Source organism: Mycena indigotica, assembly GCF_014461135.1.
Source record: "Mycena indigotica strain 171206Taipei chromosome Unknown Mind.scaff0003, whole genome shotgun sequence".
NCBI classification, from domain to species: Eukaryota; Fungi; Basidiomycota; class Agaricomycetes; order Agaricales; family Mycenaceae; genus Mycena; species Mycena indigotica.
The window spans coordinates 1,476,109-1,491,874 of record NW_023503002.1 but is presented as its reverse complement, the minus strand read 5'-3'; the positions used below and the strand labels follow the sequence as shown (position 1 = coordinate 1,491,874).

The 15,766-nt window shown below is 50.0% G+C and overlaps 5 protein-coding genes across 5 annotated transcripts; 3 read left to right on the top strand and 2 right to left on the bottom strand.

Moving 5' to 3' along the window:
- Window positions 1–205: 205 nt before the first annotated feature.
- MIND_00316700 (uncharacterized protein) lies at window positions 206–2,770 on the bottom strand (the record flags this gene model as incomplete). Its single annotated transcript, XM_037360024.1, has 7 exons — window positions 206–706; window positions 758–958; window positions 1,006–1,617; window positions 1,669–2,184; window positions 2,379–2,456; window positions 2,536–2,658; window positions 2,711–2,770. The coding sequence occupies 7 exons, from the start codon at window positions 2,768–2,770 to the stop codon at window positions 206–208; spliced, it is 2,091 nt and encodes a 696-aa protein (XP_037222909.1).
- Window positions 2,771–2,981: 211 nt separating this feature from the next.
- MIND_00316600 (uncharacterized protein) lies at window positions 2,982–4,947 on the top strand (the record flags this gene model as incomplete). Its single annotated transcript, XM_037360023.1, has 7 exons — window positions 2,982–3,046; window positions 3,102–3,295; window positions 3,345–3,798; window positions 3,847–4,099; window positions 4,154–4,237; window positions 4,289–4,633; window positions 4,678–4,947. The coding sequence occupies 7 exons, from the start codon at window positions 2,982–2,984 to the stop codon at window positions 4,945–4,947; spliced, it is 1,665 nt and encodes a 554-aa protein (XP_037222908.1).
- Window positions 4,948–5,244: 297 nt separating this feature from the next.
- Window positions 5,245–10,302, top strand: MIND_00316500 (RING-CH-type domain-containing protein; the record flags this gene model as incomplete). Its single annotated transcript, XM_037360022.1, has 14 exons — window positions 5,245–5,266; window positions 5,317–5,413; window positions 5,467–5,540; window positions 5,600–5,783; window positions 5,836–7,364; window positions 7,412–7,452; window positions 7,501–7,590; window positions 7,641–7,874; window positions 7,920–8,297; window positions 8,343–8,518; window positions 8,567–8,821; window positions 8,866–9,835; window positions 9,885–10,047; window positions 10,097–10,302. The coding sequence occupies 14 exons, from the start codon at window positions 5,245–5,247 to the stop codon at window positions 10,300–10,302; spliced, it is 4,419 nt and encodes a 1,472-aa protein (XP_037222907.1).
- Window positions 10,303–10,701: 399 nt separating this feature from the next.
- Window positions 10,702–13,133, top strand: MIND_00316400 (Subtilisin-like protein; the record flags this gene model as incomplete). Its single annotated transcript, XM_037360021.1, has 13 exons — window positions 10,702–10,946; window positions 10,999–11,739; window positions 11,832–11,946; window positions 11,992–12,021; window positions 12,065–12,156; window positions 12,202–12,273; window positions 12,321–12,362; window positions 12,412–12,453; window positions 12,502–12,691; window positions 12,745–12,869; window positions 12,919–12,942; window positions 13,000–13,043; window positions 13,093–13,133. The coding sequence occupies 13 exons, from the start codon at window positions 10,702–10,704 to the stop codon at window positions 13,131–13,133; spliced, it is 1,803 nt and encodes a 600-aa protein (XP_037222906.1).
- A 149-nt stretch (window positions 13,134–13,282) lies between these two features.
- Window positions 13,283–15,656, bottom strand: MIND_00316300 (Drug transporter; the record flags this gene model as incomplete). The annotated part of the gene is made up of 14 exons (XM_037360020.1): window positions 13,283–13,672; window positions 13,723–13,874; window positions 13,916–14,091; window positions 14,140–14,183; window positions 14,232–14,269; window positions 14,318–14,502; window positions 14,550–14,678; window positions 14,723–14,741; window positions 14,798–14,822; window positions 14,864–14,936; window positions 14,986–15,155; window positions 15,211–15,254; window positions 15,301–15,400; window positions 15,447–15,656. 14 exons carry the CDS (start codon window positions 15,654–15,656, stop codon window positions 13,283–13,285), a joined length of 1,755 nt encoding a protein of 584 aa, XP_037222905.1.
- Window positions 15,657–15,766: the final 110 nt, after the last annotated feature.

Here is a 15,766-nt window from a genome sequence, read left to right as displayed (position 1 = left end):
AGGGAAACTCATTGTGCGCAGTTTGGTCATCCCTAGAAAATGTCAAAAGACGAAGGTAAAGTACTTTCGTGAATTAACGCACCGAAAGACTAAGCAAGAAGGGTCTAGTTTATTCCAAGTTAGCGCCGTGGCAAGTAAGGTACATGTCGTCTACTCAAAAAAAAGTGTAGCAAAATAACAAATTGGATTTAAGATATTACTAATATTATCCAACCAGACGGAAGCGAATAATAGTTTTCTCACCCGGAAAATATTTGTGTGAGTCGTCGGGAAGGATAGCAACTTCGAGTTCGCCTTGCATCGTCTTGGGTGGAGAAGTAAGATGTCTTGAAACGGGTACGTCGACAACATGGGCGCAAGCAAAGCGATTCACAACGCCACGAGGTGAGCCCAAGATGCTCACCCAGCTGGTAGCGCTGAATTGGATGCCACAGACACGCTCAATATCGTTCTTGACGTTCCGCGCGTGGGCTTCTGCTAGAGGACGACGGCCGATAACATCCAGGTCTGCCGCAACCACAGAGTATTCCCCACTGAAGTCGAACATTGTTGGTGATGTCAGGCCGCCGCTGCGCATCACGGTATAGAAAGACTGAGCTCGTATAAAACCTTGGAAGCGTGCGCCAAAATCTTTGATCACAGCATCTCGGGATTGATAGACAGGGTATGGAGAAAAACTCTTCCGTTTCTTGTTTGATCGGCCCTCCTTGAAAGCATGGTCACTAACGTTGCAACTTGAGAATATAACATCAATTACCTCGTCTGGTTTGGTGGCAATGGATTTCGGAGGGGGTGTCGGTGTTGGAGGAGGCGTTTTGCAGCTCTTCTTCCGCACTGGAGGCCGTCCAGGTAGCTTTCGCATGCGTCGAATGCATTGTTGGCACTCTTGGATGCCAACATCAGGCATAAGTGATCCACAATCGACGTATTTGCACCGACCCGGCTGTCGAACCGGAATCTAGGAGAGAATTTAGTTTTTGGTGGAATTGATGATAAGAGGCATACTGCTGGATAGACCAAGACATTTTTCAGGTTCTCATTCACTTTGAGCTGACCGCGTCGAGTGCAGACAACACATAATTCTAGTGAGTATTCCTTCTGGCCAGGGAGGATATGATCACAAGTAGGACAAACACGGGCTTGCGGCACATACAACTCCGGAAAACGCGCCAATTGCGCTTCACCCGACATGTTTAATGTCGATTGGGAGGATTCTACGTCCGCGAGGTTCTTCGAATGATCCTCCACTTCCTTTGCCATTTCTAATGTTCTGTCAGGTGTACGAGGAGACGAATGCTCTTGCGAGGTACTCCGAGATGCTAAAGGTAGTGTGAGGGTTGCGGCGACAGTGTCTCGTAGGCCTTGAAGGCGGTCGCGTTGATACTGTCGATAGTGTGTCCTACAAGAAGTGCAGCACTTCCAGCGATAAACGGTAATGGGTGGTAGTGGCGCGCGACAACGAGCAATTGTACAGTGACGTTGCTGGAAATTTGATTGAGCCGCCGGCACTGGGGGTAGCGTATCAGACGGACAGTCCAGAGTGGGTTTAGGAGGTTTAGTGGGCGAACGAGCAGGGATGCGAATCTTGAAGGGCGTTCGAGGAGGTTCAACTACAGGCTGGGGCTCGGTAAATCATCACGGCCTGCGAAAAACATAAGTACTACTAACCTGAACCTGGGTTTGATCGTCGTCTGAAGTGAGGTCCGTCAAATCGCTATCCCAACCGCCTCCACTCCAAGACTCTGAGTCTGGTAGTGTCAATTTGTATCCAACTGTTTCAACCACTGGCTTATCCAACACCACAATCTCTGGTTTATCAGAGCCAGGAACGTTTACCAGAAGCCGCACATTCAGATTTTTCTTCTTTCTCTTGGGTTTCACCTCTGTTGCGCCTGAGTTGACGCCCTTGCGGAGAAGCGACTTTGGTGGCTTGAGTAGAGGTTCTATCGCAGTGGGTTGGCCTCCAACAACTTGAGTTGCCCGCAGTTTTGACCAGCTGTTATGGATACACGACAGACATCGTCGACCAGGCATGCGCGTGATTCCATTGCAGCCGTCTGTGGGGCACAACATCGAAATAACCTTCGATTTTGCGCTCTGTGGGGTCGCCAACGGCTTTGGAGCGACAATGGCTATCTTGGGTCCGACAGAAGACGAATTTGGACGCGTTTCAGCTTGCTGAGGCTGTAATGGGGCTTGAGTGGACATAACCGGCTACAATGTCGCATGGGTGAACGAGGTCAAACAAAAGAGGAGGGACGAGAAAAACAGATTGGCCAATTGAGTGGACCCACGATAATTGATGGTGACGGCACAGTGAATGGTCCATCCAGAAAATACGCGCAGGAAACGGGATATGAGAGCACAGACTCACGAACCTCGTCGTCCGGGTATTCCAACTCGAGATCCACATCGAATTCCTCCAACATCTCAATCGTTTTGGGGAGAAAGGCGGTCTAATTTCGACTGGTGAGACGGGGGCGCGTAAAATAAGGAAAACAGTCGTAGACCGCGTAAAGATTTGCCAATACATACCGTGTTAGTGGGAAATCGCGTCGAAATTAACGAAGTGGGAACAATGGAATACGGGATAAGCTCCCCGCGTTCATTGAAGTGAGCCTGAGGAGGAGGAGGAGGTGGTGGTGGTGGTGGGAAGAACTGTTAAACGTTAGTCAAGTGAAAAGAGTGAGGAGAACCTAAAAAACAAGACCTTGGCTGGACACACAGTGCAGTTGAAGGAAGACGGATGGCCAATCCCGCACGTGGCCATGGCCGTTGCCCAGATTTAGAGTCGGGACGTAGCGCAACTACGATCCACGATGCAGTCGATGGCGAGTTTTTCGAACGTGTAACTGAGGGAGAAAAAATCAACGAAAAAAATAATAATAATTGATGGCCAAAAGGCGCCGAACGCCATCAATTGCCTCCTTGTGCGAAAGGCTATTTGGACACTCAGCGTTTCTTAGTACCCAAAACTTGCCATGCCAAAGAAGAATAACAAGAGCAAGGCGAAGAAGCAACCAAACCCACAGGCAGAGTCTCTGAAGTAGATCCCTTATTCATCTTGGCCACTTCCACACGCTAACGATCTCTTCCTCCAGCAACGAACCAGAACCGATGCCAGCGTCAAGTACGAGTGGACCCAGCTCCCCCCAAACGGAATCTACTTTACCCTCCCTTAATGAATCGCCCGAAGACGTTATCGCTCGTGCGGAGAAGATAAAGGAACAAGGCAACGAGGCTTTTAAGGCTAAAAAATTCGACGACGCAGTCGGTCTTTACACTCAAGCAATAGGTATACGACACTCTAACGCTCTCCGAGTTGTTCTGACTCTCTTGTCCAGAATTAAATCCAACCGAGCCATCCTATCTTACCAATCGTGCCGCTGCTCACATGGGTCTCAAGCGATTCCGTCTTGCGGTCGAGGATTGCCAACAAGCAGCTACAATACAAGCAGCATCTCCCTCTGCAAAAACACTACTTCGATTGGCCAGGTGTCAGTTCGCGCTCGGTGAAATAATACCGGCTTCCTCCACTCTCCGAAGTGTTTTAGCCATCGAGCCCAAGAACGCCCCAGCACTACAACTCCAGAGCAAAATCAACTTACTTGAAGGACATCTCAAAACATTCGAAGCCGCCAAAGCAAAACGCGATTGGGCACACGCACGACTGGCTCTTGACAAGTGTTTGCAGGGTATCGAGGGCGAGGGCGGCGAGATACCGATTGATTGGCGGTTATGGCGCATCGAGCTTGAGTTGGCTCGGGGAAATCTCGACTCAGCCAACTCTGCTGCAAAGTGTGTTGTCGATTATCCCGTTTTTGCCCATGCTTATTGTTTCCCCAGTGATGCTTTACGGTTGAATCCCAGCTCACCGGATGTATTGACTGCACGAGGCCTGGTGCTTTTCCTTAGTGGGAAGCTGCCTCAGGCTCTACAACATTCACAATCCGCTCTCCGCGGTGATCCTGGTCATGAGCCAGCCCAAAGACTGCGAAAACGAGTGAAGGATGTTGAACGGCTCAAAGACGAGGGAAATGCCGCATTCAAAACCGGTAGATTAGAGGAGGCAGTGGGAAAGTATGGAGAGGCACTGGAGGTATATGACTCTACTCTCTCTCCTTCCTTGCACAGCTCACGTCATGGCTTACAGCGTGTCGGAGAAGCCGAAGAGGAGTCCAAAGGTGGTCAAATACGGGCAACACTGTTGTCGAATCGAGCCACCGCGCTCCTTAAAGTGTGTTGAGCTATCAACGAGGTTTATATGCGGCGACTGACCGTTTACGAGCTCAATCGACATGAAGAGGCGTTGGCCGATACGAATATTTCGCTCGAGCTTGTTTCAACGTCATTTAAGGCTTTGCGAACACGGGCTCGGATACATCTACACTTGGAACAATACGACCGGTGTGTAGGAGACTTCAAAGCTGCTATCCAGCAAGCGGGAATGGATGGGAGTGCGGGAGAGGCGGATGTCAAAGCACTGAGATCCGAATTAAAGAAAGCAGAGGCAGCATTGAAGCGCAGCAAAACCAAAGACTACTATAAGATCCTCGGCGTTCCCCGAGATTGCAGCGAGGCGGACATCAAAAAGGCATATAGGCGCGAGAGTTTGAAGCACCACCCAGACAAGGTGTGTCAACCACTACTTCCTGCTGAGGCAACATGGCTGATCAGGACAAGGGTGGCGACGAAGAAAAGTTCAAGCTAGTAGTCGAGGCTAATGCAGTGCTCTCTGATCGTGACCGAAGAGAGCGATACGATAATGGAGAAGACGAGGATGGGATGGCTGATGGGATGAATGGCATGAACGGGATGGATCTGTCAGAGTTGTTTGCGCAGTTTCATGGTGGCGGTGGTTTTGGTGGCGGCGGGTTCCGTGCCGGTGGGTTTGGTGGATTCCCTGGTGGGCCGAGGGGCCACACGCACTCATCTTTTGGATTCTAGAACACTAACTAACTCACGCATGTAACCTATCTTGTTGTATCAGAGACGGATTACTTACGCTTTTATCCACAACTGTCCAAAAAATTGTGAAGAAATTTGAAGAAAAGTATCCGGACAACCACAGTGTCCTCGTAGTAGTACTTATGTAACTGCGACGACGAGCAACTTGTACATCCCAATTTGTGTCACACGTGACTAAACCTCGCTTTCACCTTTACACAAACCTACTCCATCCACTTCAACCCAGCCTGCGAACGACCGAGTTCTTCAGTGAACGGTTTCTCCTACTCCCACCGTATGCAGGAAGCTGAGGAACAAGGTTCGCCCTTCTCAAGTCATGTCAATAAATTTAAACTGATTCTTCTTCAGACACTTGTAGAATATGCAGTGCCCCCGCAGAACCCGAGCAACCTTTATTTTACCCATGCAAATGCTCTGGTACTATTCGCTATATTCATCAAGACTGGTCTGTTTTCTATCTACTGTCTAGACTTGATTTCCCTACTCACTTTGCGTCAGTTTGACGACTTGGCTCGCTCATAGCAAGAAGAAGACTTGCGATGTGTGTAAGCACCCATATTCATTCACGAAAGGTGTCTGTCCTTCTATTTCCGTTGTCTTTGTCTTACTAAGACAAATATGCTGGAATCAGTGTACGCGACCGACATGCCGACTCGCCTACCGCCAGTGCTAGTTCTTCGACGTGTTGCTCAACAAGCTTTCTTTGCATTACTTTTTGCATTACGAGGCGTCGTGGTGGCGGGAATCTGGCTGGCAGTCCTTCCTTGGGCAACAGTGATGACCTGGAGAATGTATTTTGCGATGGGTGATTCAACGTGCGTTTTTTGTCTGGTTTCGCGGTCATTCTGATCTCACCTTCTTGTTTAGTGCTTGGTGGATAAGTGACCGTCCACGACCAGCTGATGCCCCCGAATATCGTAGCCCGATCTACATGCTTTTCTATGCCGAGTCACCTACAGCACCTCCACCCGATAGCTTCTTCGGCCGAGTGGCTGCACATCCTCTGTGGCAAACTCTTTCCGCCGACATATTCACTGGCCAGATAATTGCTTCCCTTGTGGTTCTTACCTTTGTTGCTGTCTTCTTGCTGCGAGAATGGATATCTCAAAATGCACGACCGGGAGTATTTGAGGACGAAGAACAACCGGCTCAAGCACCTCCAGTCCTAGAAGAAGCACCCCCACCCGCACAAGAACGATTACCCCTCCCACGACAGAATGCAATGGTGATGGACCGCCTTGAATTAGCAGAAAGACGACGACACGTGCTGCGAAATTTGGAGCGGGCACGACAGCGACCCGTTCGGAATCGTCGGATAGATGACGATGAACTCCCCATCCGGCCCCTCCCAGCACGACGGCTACGAAAGCCAATGCCACCGCTGCATGATGAAACTGCACCAGCCGATCTCACGAATTCGGACAAGTTTGAGTTCACATTCAGATCTCCCAGGGAGCTCCCAAGAGATAGAGCAAGACGTAGTTTCTCCGCGCCTCCCCGTTCAAGATTGGAGCCTGATTCCCCGAGCGATGGTCTGAGGCGGAGGCGTTTGGCGAGGAACATTTTATTGACTGAGGAGGAAGAGCAACCCCGGCATCTCAGCAAGAAGAGGCAGATTGACATGGTGGAGCAATCAAACCATAGATCGCATGTTGTTCGCGAGCAAGGACCTTTCGACGACGAATCTCCCCGGCGACCCGAACTTCCGAGTATTGACCCAGTTGCGATCTCTCTCCCAAGTTCTCCTCGAGGCTCACCGACACTCGCTACATACCGTGCTCCAGAAGAATTGGAACTAGATGATTCTGAACCTGGACCAGCAACGCAACGTTGGGTTGAAAAAGGAAAAGGAAAAGCTAAAGCGGTGGATCAGGAGCCGGATGCGGAGTTTGAACATTTGCGGTATCTCAGCTCCGAGTCGGAGGCAGAGGATGATGATGTAGCCAAAGAGGGAGACTCGACGATGCCCAGGCTGCAGTCTGTTAGCGACTCAGATAGTGGTGAACTGATTGATCGAAGCACACCAAGCCCGGGCCGGAACACGCCGGAACTGAGGAGCACATCAAGTCCAGATTCGCCTTTCCAGGATATTCCGAGCCCCCGCGATGAATTCAACGAGGATGATGATGAAATGGACGAAGATGATGAGGGAGAAGACGAAGACGATGATTTGGAAGGACCTCCACGAGTTGCATTCAATCCGAATGCTCCAGTTTGGCAAGCCATCCAAATTGAAGACGACGAGGTGGCTGAGGTTGGGGATGGAGAAATGGATGGTCCTGCTCAAGATCAAGATCAAGGACCTGCGCCTCCAATCGCTGATGGCGGCATCGTGGATGCTGCAGGTGATGACTTTGATGGTAATGTGGAAGACGATATGGACGGAGCCATGGAAGGTTGACTATTGTTTCCATGCATTTTCACCTCCCTGATGTTTACTCAGCTATTGGCATGCGTGGTCCCGTTTTTGGAGTCATACAAAACGTAAGCCCTTCATGAGATTGTCTGTGCTCAACTCAAAAAGCTCCCCAGGCTGCACTAATGATATTCGTTTTGGACACCGCTATCGGGCTTCTTGTATGGATTCCGTTCACATTGGGAAAATCAACTGCTTTGCTTGTGGTGCGTTCCGTTCAACTCTTGACACATTTGAGGCTGTAACATTTTTCAAGCTCAATCCTCACCGGCTCCTAAAAATTCTCCATCTACCCATTCGTGCTATTCGACTCCTCACGGATCCTATTGTGGACTCGGTGATGTATATCATTGCCTCACTACTCATTCCTTTCATTACAAGGACGCTATTCCGCCTAGTCAACGTCGTTTTTGTCGTCGCCTTGTTCATCACATCCATGGTCCTTGGACAACCGACCGTTGATAGGGCACTCGAGACGAGCAAATCGATGGTTTGGATTTGAAACGCACATGCGCTTAAACTCATTTTTCTGCAGTTGGAACCCTTGCTGCAATTTTTGGACCAGCCATTTGAGCATATCATGGCTTGGAATGCTCAAGCACCAGCGCCGTCTCCTGCGCCGTCACCGCCCTCTGTCTTGTCCAAATATCAATCAGATGTTATAGACGCTGTGGAACCTTACTTTGCTGTTCTAGGCAAAGAAGTACGTGTCAATGCCCTGCACCTTGGCGAGGGTTGGACGCAGCTTGCCTTGGGCTATGGTGCCAAAGACAGGATATTCGCCATCTTTTTAGGATACCTGGTCTTGATCTTTCTCGTTGCACTCTACCTGAACCTGCTCACGGTTGGGAATATGAAGTCTGCTGGTCGAGCAGTCAGGACCGCTGTCCGTGAGCAACTTCTTGTTGTTAAGGTTTTTCGTTGCATTTTCAGTTGGGGCATGGTCTGACGACGATAGGTTGCTGCTTTCATATTCATCGAGCTGGTGACCTTTCCCTTGGGCTGCGGCATTGTGCTCGATCTTTGCACGGTCTTCTTGTTTCCTGAAGCGAATATGGCTTCGCGCATCGAATATTTCAAGTTTGCTCCCCTTACCGCCATGTTCTATCATTGGGTGGCAGGGACGATGTTCATGTACGAGTGTTCTTCATATTTTTATCATTTCTGAGCCCTCTCCTATAGGTACTCTTTCGCTGTGCTATTAGCTGGCTGTCGGTCCCTCCTAAGGAAAGGTGCTATGTGGTTCATCAAGGACCCACAAGATCAAAATTCTCACCCCATCCGCGACATTCTTGATCGACCTACGCTCACGCAGCTACGCAAGATCTTCATCAGCGGCATCATGTACTCTGTAGTTGTTGCTTGTGTTGTCGGCAGTGTTGCTTCCTTGTTATACGTAGGGCAAAAGTCTATCCTACCGTTCCGATGGAAGAACAGGTATCCTATCCAAGTCTCTGCTCTTTGTGTCTGACAATATTCAGGGAACCTTTATCCGACGTGCCACTGGACCTTATTTTCCTCCACCTAAGTTTGCCATACACAATGCATTACCTCAGACCCCGCACAGGCATCAAGCGTGTATCCAAGGCATTATGGAAGCTGCTGGCTCGTCGACTGCGCCTCTCGTCGTATTTCTTTGGCGGCCGCTATTTGGAGGAGGAGTTCACAGTCGCAACATGGTCAGATGCCATTTTGGGAGCAGAAATCGACATGGAGGACCCCAAAAATATTCGTGATGGATCTTTCCGTCGGGTGCCTGCGTCTGACAACATTGCCTTACCGCGAGAAATGCGCGCGACCGCTGCAGTATCAGAAAGCGGGCATCCTATAGACGAAGAAGCAGCGCAGCTTATGATAATGCAGGACCAAGAGGCCGTCAAAGCCAAACGGCATCCACACGAAGATTATATGGTCGTTTATCTTCCACCAAAATTCCGCTACCGAGTCTTTTTCTTCGTGGCCATTCTTTGGGTCATCGGAGCCATCTTCCTTGGGCTGGTGTTTGCTCTTCCAATCCAACTAGGTCGAGGATTTTTCGCCTTGTTTGTGAAGCAGGAAGTGCATGATGGGTACTCGTTCATCATTGGAGCCTATCTACTGTGGGGTTGTTACCTGATCGGCCGGGCAGTCGACCGGCTGGATAAACGAAGACAACGTCGAGGTGGTGATGACCCTAGGGCAGATTTATGGTTATTGGTAATCAAACGGGGTCTGCTCTGGCTTGCAAAAATAACCTACATGGCGCTCTTCCTTGGTATTGTTGTTCCCACTCTCGTCTCGCTAGTCGTGGACCTGTATATCGTCCTTCCCATTCGTCTCTCGCTGGACCCTACACTTGTTCCTCGCGTCAGGATCGTAGACTCATGGGCGATGGGTCTGTTGTACAGCAAGATCATGCTACATGTCATACTCGCTCAACCACACAACAACATCACGAGAGGCCTCCAGCACGTGAGTGGCGTTTGAATCCTGCCAACATCCACTGACACTATTTTTCTAGATCATGAACAATGGCTGGACACATCCTGAACCTGTGGCTGCCACCAAGCAAGTCATTGGGCCGCTCACGTTTGGCCTGATGGGCATGATATTCCTTCCGGGGGGAGTGTTTGTGCTAGTCCGACGATATTTGCCGTTGGTATCAAGTAACAGCAAGCTTCTCTGTAGGTTTCTTTCCACCCATGCAGATTTGACATTGACGTCTCTGGCTAGTCATGGAGGTATACCCAGCCATCTTTGTGGCGGCTGCTTGTATCAGGTTTGGTTCAGTCATAGTTGACATGCTTGGGACATGGTCCCAAGCAATCCGCGACAAAGAGTTTTTGGTAGAGCTGCGGTTGCGGAACTTAGAGATGGAGGTATCAATGCCGATACAGCCCGGGGATGGAGACCCTGGAGAGAATGACGCACCTATATAATGCCGACACTACTATCTGTACTACAACGAACCTTGTGTATCCAAATCATAATTTTTTTGATTCATCGACACGTGACTGATGGTGTTCTGCTATTTGCCGATCTCAATGTTCGTTTGCGCGCTTATCGTTGAGCGGCGGTGCCAACTCAAACTCAACCATCTTTGTTTCCGGGGAAGAAGACTTGGCACACGGCCTGCCCACATGGATACCGTGGCTGTTGGCCTGTACGGCTACATATGCTGGCCGGACTTCTCAAAGTTCTTTCGCAATTTCATGAGAATATGTTGGTCTTCCGACAGCATGCTCACTGGAAGATCGCGTTGTGCTAGATAACGGACTCCTTCTTGCGGTTATAAAGCCCGCATTGGGACGAATGGATCTCCTACCCCCCTTCCCCAAATGCTGTGGTCGGCTTTCGTCTTTGGTCTTGCGCAATTCGCCGCAGCCAAACCACTTGCCTCGAAACGATGGGCAACTGCTGAGCCGGCTGTAAAGCATGCGTGGCTTGAGACCCCTGGTGGTTGGGAGTACCATTCTGCCCCTTCTGCCGACCATCTCCTCGAGCTTCGCATTGGGTTGAAGCAGGACAAGATCGATGAGCTCATCAAAGCTCTCTATGAAGTTAGCGACCCAGTCCACCACAAGTAAGCCGCACGATTCTTTTGATCCGACAAACCCTGACTGGCGCACTATCAGGTATGGTCAGCATCTTTCCAAGGAGGAAGTCGACGCACTTGTCGCTCCCCATCCCGATTCCATCGAGGCCGTTGAATCTTGGCTGCAATACCACGACATCGACCCGGCTAATGCTCATTTCCGCTCGGGAGGCGGCGAGTGGATCACGCTCCACATTCCAGTTGGCAAGGCAGAGAAAATGCTTGACACCAAGTATGGCGTCTATTACAATTCCAAATCAGACGAGTACATCGTCCGCACCATGTCCTACTCTCTCCCACAAGAATTGCATTCCCACATCGACGTTATTACCCCAACAACTTACTTTGGTACTATGCGGGCCATGCGATCAACGAGCTTCATCCAAGATGCCCACCCCATCACTGCTCTCAACTCGGCCTCGTTCGCCGCCGAAATTTCCCCGTTGGCTGTCCCAGCGAGTTGTGGGTCAACTGTCACACCCGCCTGTCTCAGAGCGATGTATAACACGACCAACTATGTCCCCAAGGCTACTGCAACCAACAAACTGGGTATTGCAGGATACCTGGAGGAGTTCGCCAACGATGCCGACCTCCAAACCTTCTTCTCCAGGTTCCGCACTGACGCTGCCGGTGCCAAGCTCACACACATTCAACTCAACGGAGGTTTGAATGACCAGACCGATCCTGGTGTTGAAGCGAATCTCGACGTTCGTAAGTCACTGTTATCATACGGGTGGACTGGACTGGGCGTCACATTGTCATGTCTGAATCATCGTACAGAGTATACTGAAGGCATCTCCTTCCCAACTCCCAACATCTACTATAGGCAATTCAACATGCTTTCTAGCTGTGCCTAAGCTAATTTGCGTCCAGTACCGGTGGCTCTCCTCCATTCATCGCCGATTCCGCCACTACCAGCAACACCAACGAGCCGTATCTCGACTGGTTGAACTTCGTTCTCAACCAGACGACCGTCCCTCAGACTTTCGTATGTCTTCTTGGTTCAACTGAGGACCACTGTTGACGTTCTTAGACAACAAGTTATGGCGATGACGAGCAAACAGTAAGCTTCGCGTTTTCAGATGATACAACCCTCATCATAATAGGTTCCCGTTGACTATGCTACCTCGGTATGCAACCTGTTTGCTCAACTTGGCGCTAGGGGAGCAAGCATAATGTTCAGCTCTGGAGATGAAGGGTTCGTCTAGCCCCACTTGTCGTATCTGATCTAATCTCCTATCAGAGTTGGTGCAGGTAGCTGCAGAACTAATGATGGAACCAACAAGGTCCTCTTCCAACCCGCTTTCCCGGCAAGGTAAGTTTTTTGTCCAACATTTTGACCATACGCTTAGCAACCACCAGCTGCCCATTCGTCACTGCAGTTGGAGGAACGACCCGCGTCAAGTAAATCAACCTGATTGGGGGGTTACCGCGCTAGCTAACCATTTGAAAGTCCTGAAGTCGGTATCTCATTCTCTGGCGGAGGCTTCTCGCGGTATGTTCCTTAGTACAAATCACCATAATAAAACACTCACGAAACAAGATACTTCTCACAACCCTCGTACCAAACTACCGCTGTTTCAACTTTCCTGACTGGGCTGGGCACCAAGTTCGCCGGGCTCTACAACGCTGGTGGCCGCGCATATCCGGATGTGTCAGCTGCAAGCAATGGATTCCAAGTTGTCATCAGCGGGAGAACCAGCTCTGTCGGTGGAACCAGTGCAAGCTCTCCAGTGAGTGGCCTTGGACAGATCAGTGGACAAGTTCACCCACTCTCGTGCTCCAGACGGTCGCTGCCATCGTCTCGCTTTTGAACGACTTCAGAATCTCCGAAGGCAAAGCGCCTCTTGGCTTCCTGAACCCCCTCATCTACTCTACTGCCTCGACTGGCTTTAACGACATCGTTTCTGGGTAAGCATGCCCTTTTTTGGTATATCATGCTCCTCTCATCGTATCGTAGTTCCAACCCTGGATGTGGTCAAACGTACGTTCCCGTGTTTTTCTTGAAAGTTCTCTCCTGACAGGACTTGTGAAACTCTAGCGGCTTCACCGCGGGTGCCGGCTGGGACCCTGTGACTGGCTGGGGTGGGTCCATCGCCCTCTCGAGATGTCTATTGATTCATCTTGTCTTCAGGCACTCCTGACTTTTTACGTCTGCAAGCATTGGTGGGATAGTAGAAGAAAGCATCTGTACAAACACAATGACTTCTATCAGGGCATTTCATTCCGTATTAAGATTTCCCCTTCACAAGAGAACTCGTTTGCTACCAGTACTAGTGTTCCCGGGACAAATAAGACAACGAAAAATCTGCATCAAGCCAGTCCTATCTGGCTTCAGTTACGATTTCGGGCTTGAACTCTGCAGAAATCTCCCGCTCCAGCACGACTCGTGAAAATCGACTCTTGGCACGTATCCTTGGTCCATAGTGAAGGAGAATGAATGGTATAGGCATCATCAAAGATGCGATGAGCGCAAACATCGTGTTGGCCCAGTTGTACCCCAGGCGGGCAAACATTTGTTTCGTGAAGAGCGGGAAGGCAGTCCCCATTAAATTTCCTGTTAGTTCGTCGTTGAAACGCTCATTGCGATGGGGATGGGATGTCTTACGACAGAGGCTCTGGCCGGCAAGTGCAGATGATGCAAAAGGGCCATAGCAGTCGGCGAGATAGCTGAACACCGCGAGGTAGACAACGAAGGTCGCCCAGAAATATATCTGAATGGTTGAAAGTGAAGGTGGCTGTGGCTTACAACAAATTCAAGTACCGTTAGAGCCATCACCAGGGAAATCCAATGGATTCTGGCATATGAACACCAAGCATAGACGAACATGCTGATGGGGAGCCCAACGGCTGCGGCACACGCCGATATTAAACGCGCTTCAGGTCCTCTCGTCTTGACATATTTGCTTTGGAGGGCTGTGAGTGAATTCATCCAAGTAGCGGACAATTGAGCGCACTGATACAGATTCTCTTGGTAAAAATTTGCCGCGAAACCAAGCAATGTACCAACACTTTGAAATTGAACATTTCAGTCAACAAAGAAAGACACGATACTTGCATTATTGCCGTGAATACTGTTCCTTCTTCGCCGACATTGAAATGGTGTAGATCTCTAAAAACGCCAGGAATGGACCTATGCGGTGCATGTTAGAGGGCCAGCATTGGAATTCGAGCAACCGACTCAATCATACAGAACATAACGCCCCATAGGAAACCAATCCACAGCTAAGCGAAAGATAGTCTCGAGGCCATTTCATGTGAATGCTCACGCACGCTGAAACTGGACACAACCGGCTCCGTGAAAAGAAGGTCTACGAGAGGGTCAGATGACGAATTGACTGAGGGCAAAACAGGCGCACGGATTGGTCTTGTGCACGAAATAAAAATCAAGACCATTAAATTTGCTCTCTCATCTTCGATACGTGCGCGGTACCGACTGTCTCCAGTCTCTTTTCGAAGTTTCTTAGCTAATCTCGTGAGAAGGATTGATGTGCGTGTCTCGGTTAAGATGAGGGGAACAAAGAGCGAGTAGACTCCGCAGTTTCTATGTCCAGGTCAGGTTCCTTCAATGAGCAACGTAAGGTCACAAACATCATTTGGATCCATTCTATCCAGCGCCATTGAAGCTTGGGATTCATTTCTATCCAACCCGAAATTACGGGACCGAGGCCTGTGCCGCCTAGAGCAGCCACAGAAAATATGGACATAGGCAGGCCGCGTCTGTCAAACATCAGAACCTGAATGAACAAGATTATCACACACACTCTTGCGGGGTCCAGATGTCTTTCGAGAACAACATCAGTCCTCATACTGCTTCACACACGCCGGGGACCGCAAACCTGCAATTGTTCCGCCAACCTGACACTGGTCATTTGTTAAGCCTTAAAGCTGAGATGCCGATATACCATTGTGGCCCATGTCGAGCCAAACGCTCCTTGGAGAAACCGGGCGGCAATCACGGTCCGGATATTGTGGGCTCTGGTGTGAGAAATGAGTCTAATTCTGGAACCTGAGCGCTCCGACCCACAGGGCGATGACAAGATACATCAAGGTGAATCCAACGGCGGAGACGATGTAGAGCGGCTGCCGACCGAACTCCTCGCTGAAACTTGACGAAACGAGAGGTACGACACCAAACCCGAGAGTAAACACCGCCAGCCCCACGATGGCCTGGAATTCGGTACAATTAAGATCAGACTGAATGAATAAAACAGTGAGGGACTGAATGACGCGGAGCCATGCAATGACGGACAATCATAGATGGGAGACCTAAGTTGTACGCAGAGCTTGTTGACGCTGTAGAATGTGAAAGTTAGCCGAAAGTAAAGTGGGAGACACCTACCTGCGATGAAGGTGGAGTAGCATGCTAGAATGGTAATCGCCCATTTTTTCGAAGGGGGAAAGCACATGGGATTTCGACGGTCTCCGACTTGGAACTCGACCTATATCTGGCTCGACACATGCATATACGCCAAGGGAGTAACTCACGTATAGTGGCTCAGATGATTTCTCCGCGCATGAGCCCGATTCGACAACGACCGCCACCTCCTTTCCACGAGCCAGATTGCTCAGCTGTCGAGTCAAAGTCGCCGTGTCGTCTACATCTTTCCGTGTCTCTAAGCTGACCCGTGGATCGAGACTTGGTTCATTGACTTGTTCAAGAGTCTTCAATAGCAGGCCGTCCTCGGGGAAGGCCATGGCTGTAGCTCAGGGCAAAAGGCTGAAGATGCCGGATTATGAATCATATATATGCCTTGGCCAACGGCATTGGGTATATCTTTCGAGCGGGTTGGTTGTGGCGGAATAAG